The 14,773-nt window shown below is 40.8% G+C and overlaps 1 protein-coding gene across 1 annotated transcript in view; it reads left to right on the top strand.

Moving 5' to 3' along the window:
- Positions 1-14,773, top strand: part of GRM7 (glutamate metabotropic receptor 7) — an 814,755-nt gene that overhangs the window by 437,463 nt on the left and 362,519 nt on the right. The window contains exon 4 of the mRNA XM_008697935.2: positions 707-861. Coding sequence (XP_008696157.2) covers positions 707-861 — 155 coding nt within the window. The remainder of the gene's footprint in view (positions 1-706; positions 862-14,773) is intronic.

The raw sequence follows: 14,773 nt of genomic DNA, 5'->3' as shown, positions 1-14,773 counted from the left end.
AGGAGCTTTAGTTGTAGCTTCCTCTGTTGTATAAATAATTACCTCTTATCTACCTCTTCTTTCAAAAATATATTTTAATAACTTTACTATGAATGATTAGTTTTCCTTTTATTTGCCTTGTTGCCCGTGTTATTTATGTACTATTTTTATTTATGAACATGGGCTATACAATTTCAAGTATAACATATGTGTTCATTTTAATAATTTGAGACCCTTAATTTAGATTGACATGTTGCTTTCCAGAAATTATACATACTACCAGCAGTGAATGCAAGCAATCATTTCTCCTGCCCCATGCCCAAACTCACAAACCAAACCAAAACAAAACACATCTTTTGGCCAACATGGGAAGCAAATGTGATATCTTCCCCTAATTTATACTTTCCTCCTTTCTAATCTGTATGAATATGTATCTCTAGTTTATTAATTATTGATATTTCTCTTTTTTTCTTTTGACTTTTAATGTTTCTTTCCTCTTTTCCTCAAGCTGCTTTGATCATTTTTCTTAGTGGTTTATAAAATCTCTTTATATATGCAGGATATAAATCCTTTGACATAATTTTTTTTTTTTTTTTTTTTTTTTTGCCATTGATTACATACTTTTCGAGAACTGGTAGCTTGCTTTCCTTCTGCTTCATTCCCAACACACACATGTCCAGCAGCTGCTCCTTAACATTCATGTAAGTTTTCATGTTCTTTTTCACAGGCAGATCCTTGCAGCAGCCAAAAGAGCTGACCAAGTGGGCCATTTTCTTTGGGTGGGATCAGACAGCTGGGGATCCAAAATCAACCCACTGCACCAGCACGAAGATATCGCAGAAGGAGCCATCACCATTCAGCCCAAGCGAGCAACTGTGGAAGGTATGGTTTTCAGCAGTTGTAAAATCTGCTAAGAGGGTGGTCTGTGCCATGCAGGATGGCTAAATCACGTGTCTCTTTGAGGGTTTGGTGTTTTTACATAATTTATGCAGTATCATTTCAAATGTGTAGCCATGAAATGCAAATTAGGCCATATATCTGGTCTGTTCTTTTAGTTGATATTCCTCTTTTGAAGAGATCATGTATTTTCATAATAATTAGCATATTTTTTTTTCATTATGGCACCAGAGCTTTCCGAGAGAAGAGCATTACCGTTAATAAGTGAAATAATAACACAATCCAAGTGTGCTTAAGTGAACTGCATTTTCTGAGAGAATATTTTCCCTTTACAATTTATCCATTACTTCTACAGCAGGGTAACTACAGGGATCCTTTCCCTCATTACTTTGTGGGGTTTCTTCCAGCCCCCACGATGGCACAGCACACTACCTCTCTTGGGCACCAGTACCACCTTGCCTTCATGGGTCTCTTTTGTTCTTGCTCTCTTTTTCTTTCCCTTGCCTTCCTTAATCACTGCCCCCTTTCTTTTCCTTTGCCTTCCTTGCTGCTTCAAAGATTCTTTAAGAGGAAGAAGGTGGAGAGGGCTTTTATTGGCATCCTTCTGATATAACAAAAGTTGCTGATTATAATTTACATTCTCCTTTAATTTGAAAAGTTATTTCTAAAAGAAGATACTGTAAAGAAAAGGAACTCCTCCGCTGGTATCCTGCTTTGTGTTTCTTTTCTGATGGGCCAGGTCTCCAAAGATTCCCTAAAACATGCTGGCTTTGCACATTAAAAAAGCCTCTATCCTCTCACTCAAAAGGGGATCAAATATTTGCATTTCTTTCCATTCTGTCTCTACGCCAATATAATTAATTATTCTCCCCTGAAGGCTGCATGGTCTGTGGAGACCTTTTTGAACAAGTCAGGTTGTGGTTCTGTCACTGTTGCCTTTCTGTGTTATCTGGGGGAGATACAGATCCCATGAGTCACCCATGTGTTCCTTGGGAGTCTTTGAATTCATTTCATTCCCCAGTACGTGTCCTGAGAAGATTGCTTATCTTACAACACAGACCAATGCGTTTGCAGATGGGTTGCAGAAATAAAAGACAGCACTTTAACTATCTCCATTCCTTTTTACTCCAAATTTTGAGTGTTTACTGCGTGTCTTGCTCTGTTCTAAAAGTTGAAAAAAACAAGATAAGGACAAAATTCTTACCTTCAAAGCATACAGAGCTGAGAGAAGTTGTCAAAAATAGCCAATGACTAGGTCAAATGAGATACTGTGTAAGCACAGTATGGAACAGATACCACAGGGCACAAAGGAAAGACTGAAGAAGTTTCTCTTGGGTGGTGAGAGTGTGGTTGAGAGATACTCCTGAGAGGAGTGATGACTTGAAGTTCATCAGGCAGACGATGAGAAGAACGTCTTGTACTCCCAACCCAGGGGATGGGAAAAGAAGAGTGAAGGACACACTGCGGTAACAGCAAATAACTCATTCTGCAGAACAGTCCTGCATTATGGTTCTGAAATTCTTACAGTTCTTTAGAAATGTTCCCATTTCCAGTACATTAGGAGTATTCTTCTCTTCCCAAAAGTTCCAGTCACTACACCATTGGCCCAACTGACTCCTTTCTATCCTTTAGATCTCTGCTTAGATATTAATTTTCCTTGGAAGCTACATGTGACCATTCTACCCCAGCCAAGTTTGAGTTAGAAGCCCTTTCTGTTGCTTCTGCAGCATCCTACATGACCCCTACCGTTATAACACCTCTTTACTTGTCTCTGCCTGGAAATATATCTCCTATGCACCCCTGCATTGTATCCCCAGCACCTAGAACTTGGCCTGCATATGGCAGGTGCTCAAACAGATTTTTAAGTGGTTGGACACTGGAGTGGATGGAGGAATCACAGGCTACCTGAACTTCTGCCCAAATACACTAGAAAAATGGGCCTGCGTTGGATTATGAATGGTCTTGAAATTACACTAGGGGATGTGTTCTTTATTCTGAAAGTTTGGGCAGCATCTGAAAAGTGAAATGTGATCAAAGGGGGTTAGAAAGTTCACTGGGCGCCTGGGTGGCACAGTCGTTAAGCATCTGCCTTCGGGTCAGGTTGTGATCCCGGCGTTCTGGGATCGAGCCCCACATCAGGCTCCTCCGCTGGGAGCCTGCTGCTTCCTCTCCCACTCCCCCTGCTTGTGTTCCCTCTCTCACTGGCTGTCTCTCTCTGTCAAATAAATACATAAAATCTTAAAAAAAAAAGATAATAGGTTGGCAAGTTAAGTTTAAAAAACAAAAGTTCACTCAGGTGACCTTATGGAGAGGTGAATGTAGGAGTTAGATGAGAGCTAAAGCAAGCAGGAAAGGACTGAGGTCCTTTCTTCCTCAGCTGGAGATGCCACATAGACATGGATGCCCATACTCCCTGGTTACCAGCTCCAGTTTCATGATATTTATGGGAATTACTAAGTATCTTGAAGTTTTTATAAATTCTTGAAAAAAATATTTCCTGCTATGTATTTAGGTATTTAGGGATGCCCAGAGTTTGTTTTTTCTTTCTTATTTTCTTTCTTCCTTTCTTTCTTTCTTTCTTTCTTTCTTTCTTTCTTTCTTTCTTTCTCTTTCTTTCTTTCTTTCTTTCTCTTTCTTTCTTTCTTTTTCTTTCTTTATCTTTTTTTATACACAGAGTTCTTAAGTCAGACATAAAACAGCATCTTAAATCTGCAAATATATATATATATATATAGAGAGAGAGAGAGAGAGAGAGTCCCAAACGATGAAATGAAAGAGAAGTATTGTCAACAACAGAAACATTGGAATGTGATGGAGCAGCAATTCTTTATATAAAACTCTCCATCCCTAACCAGATAGAAATGAGGATTTTTTGGTAGCCGGTGTGTGTGGCTTCTGTCTAACCATATTGTCTATGTGCAGTGCTACAAAGAACAGCGTGGATTTGTTCACTCAGGAGATGAAACCTCAAGGTTGTGGCTGTGCATTTATAGTGACACACTCCTGAGGAAGTGAGAAAAGAAATGCATTCACTTGCACTAAGGTTTCTGAACCAAGCCGTGAAATATCACAAATGAAACTAATAATCGAGCACATTCTGTTTTGGCAAATAAGTTTTCCTCTCCTGTCTAATTTTTTTTTTTTCTTTCTGATGAATGTTCCATATTGATTTCTACTGCCGTGGAACAGCCTCCAAATATTTATAACGCTGCTATCTCCCTGTATCTCTGTGTTTTATAATGCTGTATGTACAAATGTAAACAGGAAAAAGCCAAGCACTAATCAACATGTTTCTTTTCTTTAGATTTATATTTTGAACATGTTCAGCAAAGATCTGAATTTTCTCTATCTGCATGAATAATTAACAATAAATTGCTTTAGGCCAAATTGCTAGCGAGCACGTGGCCTCTGTGAAAGTAGTGCTCATCTTCTTTTATCTTTTATCTGTATTTAGTCTCCATTTATAGAATAAAGGGCCTCCGTGTTTGCTAGCCAAGTGTGTTGTTCTTCCCCCTTTCAATTGGGTGATGATAGGAATTGTGCCCAGGAGAGGTCAGCCGTGGCCCCGGTGGCTGCCCGACATTCGCAGGATATCTGGAGAATGTCTCCACAACTTGGCAGCTCTCCTCCAGCTCCTGAGCCAAAACACTTCTGTAATTTTCAGTTTCTCTGAATTGTCCGATGAGCCAAGGATCCCTGGCCTGTTCCTCTCTTCTGTTGCCCCATTAACTAGGATTCTCTGTCATCCTCTCCAGCCCCCAACAAGTCCTCAAAGCAAAAAGTGCCCATGTCACCTTCAACTCTTTGCCCTAAAAGGCTCTCTGCTTCTCTGAGAATAGGCTGTCCAAGGCAGCCTCTAATTATAGTCAACTGGGATCATGGACCAGCATCTTTTCATCTCTGCCATCATCATTAACATTAGGGAGCTAGCGTAATGAAGGGTGGATTTTCAAACCTAACTAAAATGGCTCTGACTATTGGTGATGCTTTCAAATGGGGTTGTAGAACAGCTTGCTTCCTGAATTAGATCCGCAGTATACCTAGGAGAGACAGAACGTGCTCTGGACCTGGCATAAAAAACGTTGATTATTTCATGCTTTTTTAATTCAAGATTGAAATGAATTCTTTATTTTTCCTAAAACCAGAGATCAAAGCTATGAAGAGCTGAACTAAAATATTTCTGGCTCCAATTTAGATTTGTCCTACTTTAGCCTTCTTTGAGTACCTGGAATGTTCCACATGTACCACAAGATTTTGTTAGGGGAATGGGAGAAAATGACAGGAAAGGAAGCATTGCCTTAAACCACAGGGCTATTTCTGAGCAACGCATCTGCCTTTTAGGTCCATCACCTATGTTATAAGAGAGCAGTTAGAGGACTGCCTGGTCAGTGTCATACCAATTTCTTTATTGAATCTTTTACAGATAGTTTATAAACTCTAGCAGGGTATCAGGGACCAACCTAAACAGTGAGATATAGCAAGTGACAGTCTAGACCAGGTCCCTGCTCTCATGGAGTTGCCTACTACAATTGGAGGTGACAAGTGATGATGAAGAAAAGTATAAACAAGAAAATATCGTATTACAATAATTTCCATATTTTTTTTTCCCCTGAAAGACCAGCTTGTAAATATTTGAGATACAAAGGAAGAAGAGAGACCAGGACACAATACAGGTCGAAACAAAGATGGGGAGGATGTGGGTGCAGGTCAATGGCTCGAGTCTCTCTAGCCACCTCTGGATTCCTGGCTCATATTCATATCAGAGTCTTTCACTGGTTAAAATCCACCAAGGTTTCCCATTTCCCTATTTCTTACTGATCTGGAAAATAAGTTTTTCTTCAAGATAGATCAAATCATGAATCTTTTCAAAAGACTACCTGCTTTTCCCAGAGTTAGTCTACCCTGCAAAACGAAGCTCATTGCTCTCTAAGTCCAGAATGTGCCGCATACCCCGTTTACAGTGAGCACCAAACATACCGTGCTCACCTGTAGCACTGAGAGCTAGATTCTGAACCTTGCCTACAGCCTGTGGGTTCCCTGAGCTTAGCCGCTATCTTTGCTTTTACTCCCTTGGCGTGTACTGGAGGATCTGGCACATTGTAAATTTTTAAAAAGCAAAGTTTGTCTTTTTGTGTCATCTATCTGAAACTATCTATAATACCTGAATATGCAAATGACTGCATTTTTGTGCAAACTTGAAGTTTTCTCAGTATGGGGAAAAATATGTCTGCCGCGACACCGCCTGCAGCGCTGCAGCGTTGATTCAGGAGAAGGACCAGACACAGACAGGTTAGCTTGCGAAAGAGAGCGTGGGTGCAGGGGACAACCGCCAGGCGTGCCACTGCCAAGAGTGCGATTGCCCCGAACAGCTGCAACCTTGCATATTTATTGGCAATAAACAATCAAAGACAATCAAGGGAATGTTCCGTATTACATCCTAGCGAATAGTAGTACCTCACGGGGAAGGTCACGGGATTAGATGATGTAACGTTCAGCAATGCGGCCTATTCTTAAACGTACTTCTATGGACCCCGTGGGCTATTGTCAAGAGCAATCAAGTTTCGGTTGGGGCGGTGTTCTGCCCTGAGCGAGCTGGGCGTTCCCGGCCGCTGTGCTCTGACAGTTACGCTAAAGCCCGCAAGGTCACAAACATGTTTTCCTGTTATATCCTTAGCATAAGCTCTCGGCCAGTGGCTGCTGCATATGTCCACAATGGTTTCTCTTTGCCTTTGTATTCTAAGACATTTAGTAGAAAGGCCACGTTCAGGAACTCCCGGGGTCTCATTCGGGATCACTCCAGGAATTTCAAAGTGGGTTTGCACACGTTTCCTTTTGTTTGCTTTGGAGCACCTCTTGCCTTCTTGGTCTTCTTGCTTTTGTTTGCAGGGCTCGAGAGACTTGCTGGGCAGGACCGGCACCATGGCTCAATTAGGTGACTTGTTAGGATGTTCTAAATACACAAGGGAAGCCTCAGCTCTGACTCCTCAGAGACTAGGAAGCACAGATAAGGCTGCCTCTGTTTGTCTTAGACATTCCAGTGGGAACTTCCTTTCCAGACCTACTGTTTCTACTAATAGAATAGACTGAAAGAGAGAGGGCGGGCAGGTCACAGGGGTGAGAAGAATAGGTGTGTAAAGAAAAACACCATCTTATTTTTCATCTTGTGTTGTTTAAACTAGAGATTGTTGGCCTTGAGCAAGTGGTAAGAAATGTAAACAGAGACATCTGCAACCTAAATAATACGGAAAGCTGAAAACAATTCGCTTTATGTGTATAAAGGCCCAGGTTTTGAGCCATGCTGTCTCCTGTCTCCTAGGATAGATGCTTTCCTAACGGGCTTCACTTAACTGGTCTCCCATCATTTCCTACCCAGCGAATATGGAAACCAGCAAGAAAGTATCCATTCTGTTTGTACCATATGCTGTCTCATGACCCCAGTACCCTGAACACTCATAGTTAATAGTCGGATCACTAGTATGTCCCACTGATTGAATTTTTTGCTACAAAGAACTAGCTAGTTTTGATTCTAAATGTATTTACTGCAGGAATATGTGTTACCATAATTATTTATATAATTAAAATTGTATAAACCAATGAAGTAAGTGCAGAGAGAGTAAAAGAGAGAGAGAGAGAGAGAGATGCTGTTTCAAAGAAGATACATTTGAATTCTTTGGAAAGATTTGATAAGTTTGTCACTGTTACTTGTGGGTTAAATTTGGTGCGGATTTTGGAGGGAAATCATAAACACTAGAAACATACTACACCTAATTACTGTGCAATTACATTTAAGATTTTATTTCATTTTAAAAACCAAAATACTGGGGTGCCTGGGTGGCTCAGCTGGTTAAGTGTCTGCCTTCAGCTCAAGTCATCATCCCAGAGTCCTGGGATTGAGCCCAGCAGTGGGCACTTTGCTCAGCAGGGAGTCTGCTTCTCCCTCTCCCTTTGCCTGCCGCGCCCCCTGCTTGTGCTCTCTCTCTCTGTCAAAATAAATAAATAAAATATTAAAAAAAAATAAAGACCACAATACTGAGTTTTATTAGACTTGGTTTTTTTTTCAAGATTATGACAGGGAGGCCAACTGCGTGATGCATGTTCACAAAAAATATTTTGATCCACATCAGAAGATTGACAAGTGAGTGTGTGAGTGTGTGTGTGTGTGTGTGTGTGTGCACGCATGTATGGTTGGATGGATTCTGAGTTAAAACATTTAATATATTTATGTATTTGCAATGATCCATTGCCAAGAAAGAGATTTTTGACTGACCAGGCTTGCATCCCAATTATATTAAATGATACAGTTTCCAGTGTACTTTAATTTGGGCTTTCCCTCTCTAGGACTTCAGTTTTTCACCTGTAGATGAAACTATATCACGTCAGATGTTCCTTCTAGGAGAAACGTTGTGGGAGTGATTTCAATTATTTCTGCCTACGCTGCGTCCATTGTGTCTTCTCATTATAGCCTCCCCATTCTCGCCTGGGGAACCCCACACTCTGCAGTCAGTGCATGTGCTTCAAGTGACACTGATCCTAACCCTCGGCTCTGAGATTGGGCACAGAGTTCATATTATACCCCTGGCTCCAAATCTGGGTCAGGACTTCTCGTCTTTATAAACTACAGAGCCTGTTTTTGTATAAGATCCTTCAGAATACGTCACTTACAACTCAAACGACCTAACATGTGATTGTGTATTAGGACAGCCTTCTGGTAGGCCTTTTGTTAGGTGTTGTATCTGCTCTGAGGTACATCATTTCCAAGCTATTTACTGCACCTGGATGTCCCTGTCTGCCTTTTCTCCCCTTCTTTCCCTCTCCTGTGCAGTCTGTACATTCTTCTCTTCTGAGACCGTCAGTCTCATCAACCCCATGGTGTTTTCCTTCCCTTGTCCCCTCAGCCTTGCTCCTAGTCTCATCCTCTCAGGCATGCAGTGGCTCTTCTACTCGTGAGGCATGTTCACACATAATCAGTATTCTCTGTATGTATCGGGAGAACGCGACCTGGGATCTAAGCGTGGCTTCAGAGATTTCTGGGAAGTACAAATGAACTATCAGATCACCCTCCAGAAATCTGTTTCAGAATTCAGGAGACCCTTGAGAGAGAATCCCTTCTAAAGGAAGAATGACAAAATGAGTCTGACACAGTAAGAAAGTCTTAGTTGTCAGAAGAAAGAGACAAATTTCCTCTTCCCAGGCCAGAACTCATTGAATTCATACATGATTTCCATAGGGAACAGGCAGACTATATGAAAAAAAAAAATAGACCTCCCTCTGTGGTAACACATAAATTCTCAATGACTAACACAACAAACAAATACTGCTCACCCATGTGAAATCTGCTCTGACTTTAGGAGACATTCCAGGGCAGTTGGCCTCAGTGTATTTGTTCAGCCTTCTAGGCTGTTTCTGCCTTATGGCACATCCGTATCAACACACTCTGTGTAGCACCGCCAAAAGGAAAGAGACGGCACATTCACAAACTGTTCTTAAATGGTTTTATTTGTTAGGGATGCATGTTACTTCCACATTAATTTCATTGACCAAAGCGAGTCAAAGCAATTTTTCTCTTCAAGGGAAATTCTTCATAGAACCAAAAGAAAGCTGAACATTGCTGAAACTAATTTGTGTTTATCTCAGGTTCCATTTGACTAAGAACTAAATAGAGTATCAACTATTAGGACACTCATAATAATACTTTAGAACGTCCTAATAAGAGTGCAACATATGAAGAGAATAACATTCTCTGTGACTTTGCCCCAGACCTCTGAATAACTTTGACACCGGAAGCACTGCCTTGACATCAATGCAAAACAGGGCATCCTGGTGTCAGTGGAAAATATGGTGCTTGGCAGAACCCTGGAAGTTCCACTGAACCCAGAAGATATCCAGACGAAAAAAGGGATTCCTAGGAAATAGATACTCGGCAGACTTGTTCATGAAAATGTATGTGACACCGTTGAACAGATTTTGTGCATGAACCACATGGGAAAGTGTCAGTGGAGCTTGTGAGAGTATAATGTGACTCCGTTTATTCCTGCAGGCTGTGAAGCTTGGGGAATCCCAGTTCCCTCTGAAAATGCAGATTTGTCATTTCTGACCAATGCTCTTGAGTGTTCACCCAGCAGTTCTTTTTTTCACCCTTCTTTTCAGCCAGTGGAAGCCTCCTCATGCTGTGAAGTTGAAAAATGCCACATGCTTACTTACCTAACTCCCGCTTCAGTTAGCGGATGAACAGCTATCCATTTTGGGACCCACGAAAACATTTTCTTTTCTTTCTTTTTTTTTTTAATGTTTTTTTTTTTATTTTATTATGTTAGTCACCAAACAGTACATCCCTGGTTTTTGATGTAAAGTTCCATGATTCATTAGTTGCGTATAACACCCAGTGCACCATGCAATACGTGCCCTCCTTACTACCCATCACCAGTCTATCCCATTCCCCCACCCCCTCCCCTCTGAGGCCCTCAGTTTGTTTCTCAGAGTCCATAGTCTCTCATGCTTCATTCCCCCTTCTGATAACCCCCCCTTTCTTTATCCCTTTCTTCCCCTACCAATCTTCCTAGTTCTTATGTTCCATAGATGAGAGAAATCATATGATAGTTGTCTTTCTCTGATTGACTTATTTCACTTAGCATTATCTCCTCCAGTGCCGTCCATGTTGCAGCAAATGTTGAGAACTCGTTCTTTCTGATAGCTGAGTAATATTCCATTGTATATATGGACCACAACTTCTTAATCCAGTCATCTGTTGAAGGGCATCTCGGTTCCTTCCACGATTTAGCTATTGTGGACAATGCTGCTGTGAACATTGGAGTGCATATGGCCCTTCTCTTCACTACGTCTGTATCTTTGGGGTAAATACCCAGTAGTGCAATGGCTGGGTCATAAGGTGGCTCAATTTTTAACTTTTTAAGGGACCTCCACACTGTTTTCCAGAGTGGCTGTACCAACTTGCATTCCCACCAACATCCTCCCCAGCAATTGTTGTTTCTTGCCTTGTCAATTTTTGCCATTCTAACTGGCGTAAGGTGGTATCTCGGTGTGGTTTTGATTTGAATTTCCCTGATGGCTAATGATTTTGAACATTTTTTCATGTGTCTGTTAGCCATTTGTATGTCATCATTGGAAAAGTGTCTGTTCATATCTTCTGCCCATTTTATGATTTGTTTATTTGTTTCTCGTGTATTGAGTTTGAGAAGTTCTTTGTAGATCTTGGATACCAGTCTTTTATCTGTAGCATCATTTGCAAATATATTCTCCCATTCCGTGGGCTGCCTCTTAGTTTTTTTGACTGTTTCCTTGGCTGTGCAGAAGCTTTTTATCTTGATTAAGTCCCATAAATTCATTTCATCCTTTGTTTCTCTTGCCTTTGGAGATGTGTCATGAAAAAGGTTGCTTTGGCCGATGTCATAGAGCTTGCTGCCTATGTTCTCCTCTAGGATTTTGATGGATTCCTGTCTCACATCGAGGTCTTTCATCCATTTGGAGTTTATTTTTGTGTATGGTGTGAGAGAGTGGTCAAGTTTCATTCTTTTGCATGTAGCTGTCCAATTTTCCCAGCACCATTTATTGAAGAGACTGTCTTTTTCCCACCGGATGTTTTTTTCTGCTTTATCAAATATTAGTTGCCCAAAGAGCCGAGGGTCCATTTCTGGGTTCTCTATTCTGTTCCATTGGTCTATGTGTCTGTTTTTGTGCCAGTACCATGCTGTCTTTGTGATCACAGCTTTGTAGTACAGCTCGAAATCCAGGATTGTGATGCCCCCAGCTTTGTTTTTCCTTTTCAACAGTTCCTTGGTGATTCGGGGCCTTTTCTGGTTCCATACAAATTTAAGGACTATTTGTTCCAGTTCTTTGAAAAATGTCCTTGGTATTTTGATCGGGATAGCATTGAAAGTGTAGATTGCTCTGGTAGCATGGACATTTTAACTATGTTAATTCTTCTGATTCATGAGCATGCAATATTTTTCCATCTTTTTGTGTCTTCCTCAACGTCTCTCAAGAGTGATTTATAAATTCTAGAATATAGAACCTTTACATCTCTGGTTAAGTTAATTCCAAGATAACGTATGGTTTTTGGTGCTATTGTAAATGGGATGGATTCCCTAATTTCTCTTTCTTCGGTCTCGCTATTCGTGTACAGAAATGCAACTGATTTCTCAGCATTGATTTTTTATCCTGCCACGTTACTGAATTGCTCTATAACTTCTAATAGTTCCTCTATCCCTACACTCTGAAGGGTTTTAATCAGGAAAGGATGCTGTATTTTGTCAAATACTTTTTCTGCATCTATTGAGAGAATCATATGATTTTTTTTTAAAGATTTTATTTTAAAATCTAAGACACTGATAGATTTGCGAGAGAGGGAACACAAGCAGGGGGAGTGGGAGAGGAAGAAGCAGGCTCATAGCGGAGGAGCCCGATGTGGGACTCGATCCCAGTACGCCGGGATCACGCCCTGAGCCGAAGGCAGACGCTTTAACGACTGCGCTACCCAGGCGCCCCAGAATCAGATGATTTTTGAATTTTTCTTTCTCGATAAAATCTAAGACACTGATTGATTTGCGAATGTTGAACCGNATGCAATATTTTTCCATCTTTTTGTGTCTTCCTCAACGTCTCTCAAGAGTGATTTATAAATATGCAATATTTTTCCATCTTTTTGTGTCTTCCTCAACGTCTCTCAAGAGTGATTTATAAATTCTAGAATATAGAACCTTTACATCTCTGGTTAAGTTAATTCCAAGATAACGTATGGTTTTTGGTGCTATTGTAAATGGGATGGATTCCCTAATTTCTCTTTCTTCAGTCTCATTATCCGTGTATAGAAATGCAATTGATTTCTGAGCATTGATTTTGTATCCTGCCACATTACTGAATTGCTCTATAACTTCTAAGAGTTTAGGAGTGGATTCTTTTAGGTTTCCATATAGAGTATCACGTCATCTGTGAAGAGACACATTTTGACTTCTTCTTTGCCAATTTGGATACCTTTTATCCCTTTTTGTTGTCTGATTGCTGTTGCAAGGACTTCTAGTACTATGTTGAATAATAGTGGCGAGAGTGGGCATCCTTGTCGTGTTCCTAATCTCAAGGGAAAGGCTTCCAGCTTTTCCCCATTGAGAATGATATTTGCTGTAGGCTTTTCATAGATGGTTTTTATGAGATTGAGGAATGTACCCTCTATCCCTACACTCTGAAGGGTTTTAATCAGGAAAGGATGCTGTATTTTGTCAAATACTTTTTCTGCATCTATTGAGAGAATCATATGATTTTTTTTTTTAAAGATTTTATTTATTTATGTGACAGAGAGACAGCCAGCGAGAGAGGGAACACAAGCAGGGGGAGTGGGAGAGGAAGAAGCAGGCTCATAGCGGAGGAGCCCGATGTGGGACTCGATCCCAGTACGCCGGGATCACGCCCTGAGCCGAAGGCAGACGCTTTAACGACTGCGCTACCCAGGCGCCCCAGAATCAGATGATTTTTGAATTTTTCTTTCTCGATAAAATCTAAGACACTGATTGATTTGCGAATGTTGAACCGCCCTTCCATCCCAGGGATGAATCCCACTTGGTCATGATGGATAATCCTTTTAATGTACTTTGGATTCTATTAGCCAGGATCTTGTTGAGGATTTTGGCGTCCGTATTCATTAGGGAAATCGGTCTGTAATTCTCCTTTTTGATGGGGTCTTTGCCTGGTTTGGGGATCAAGGTAATATTGGCCTCATATGAGAATGTTCCATGGGCATTAGAATAGAATGAGTATTCTTTGGTTCTGGGATGTAGTGTTCTATATATATCTACGAGGTCTAACTCATCGAGTATGGCATTCAAAGCCCTTGTTTCTTTGTCAATTTTTTTGCATGGGTGTTCTGTCTATTTCTGATAGTGGAGTGTTGAGGTCCCCTACTATTAACGTATTTTTATCTATATGTCTCTTTATTCTGGTTACGAGTTGGCTTGTGTATCTTGCTGCTCCCCTGTTGGGGGCATATATATTTATAATTGTCATATCCACTTGTTGGATACATCCTTTAAGAATAATATAGTGCCCTTCTGTGTCTCTAACTATAGTCTTTAGTTTAAAATCCAATCTGTCTGATATGAGAATTGCTACCCCAGCTTTCTTTTGAGGTCCATTGGCATGAAAGATGGTATTCCATCCCTTTACTTTCAGTCTGAATGTATCTTTAGGTTCAGAATGAGTCTCTTGTAGACAGCAAATGGATGGGTCATGTCTTTTTATCCAATCTGCAACCCTGTGGCATTTTATGGCAGCATTTAGGCCATTTACATTGAGACTGAATATTGAGAGATATGATTTTAATGATGCCATGTTGCCAGTAAAGTCTTTGTTTCTATCGATTGTGACTTTCTGTTCTGTATCCCTCTTGGGTCCTTTTTACCTTTATAGAACCCCCCTTAATATCTCCTGTAGGGCTGGTTTTGTGGTTACGAAATTGGTCAATGACTGGCGATTCTGGAAGGTCTTTATTTCTCCATCAATTCTGAATGACAGCCTTGCTGGATAAAGGATCCTTGGCTGCATGTTTTTCTCTGAAAGAGCTTTAAAAATGCCCCCCCAACCCTTTCTCTCATTCCAGGTCTGTGTAGACAGGCCTGACGTAATTCTGATACCTTTGCCTTGGTCCGTGAGAAATTTCTTTGCCCTGGCCGCTTTCAATACTGTATCCTTGGATCTAATATTTGCAAAATGCACTATGATGTGATGTGGCATAGGTTTGCCGTGGTGAGCTTGGGAGGGGTCCTCTCTGCCTATTGAACATGAATGTTTGTTTCCCTCGCTAGATTAGGGAAGTTTTCAGCTACAATTTGTTCAAATATCTCTTCTAGACCTCTGTTTTTCTCCACCCCCTCGGGGATGCCGATGATTCTGA

This window comes from Ursus maritimus, unplaced genomic scaffold (assembly GCF_017311325.1).
Source record: "Ursus maritimus isolate PB19 unplaced genomic scaffold, ASM1731132v1 scaffold_14, whole genome shotgun sequence".
Lineage (NCBI taxonomy): Eukaryota > Metazoa > Chordata > Mammalia > Carnivora > Ursidae > Ursus > Ursus maritimus.
This window is presented reverse-complemented; position numbering and strand designations above follow the sequence as displayed.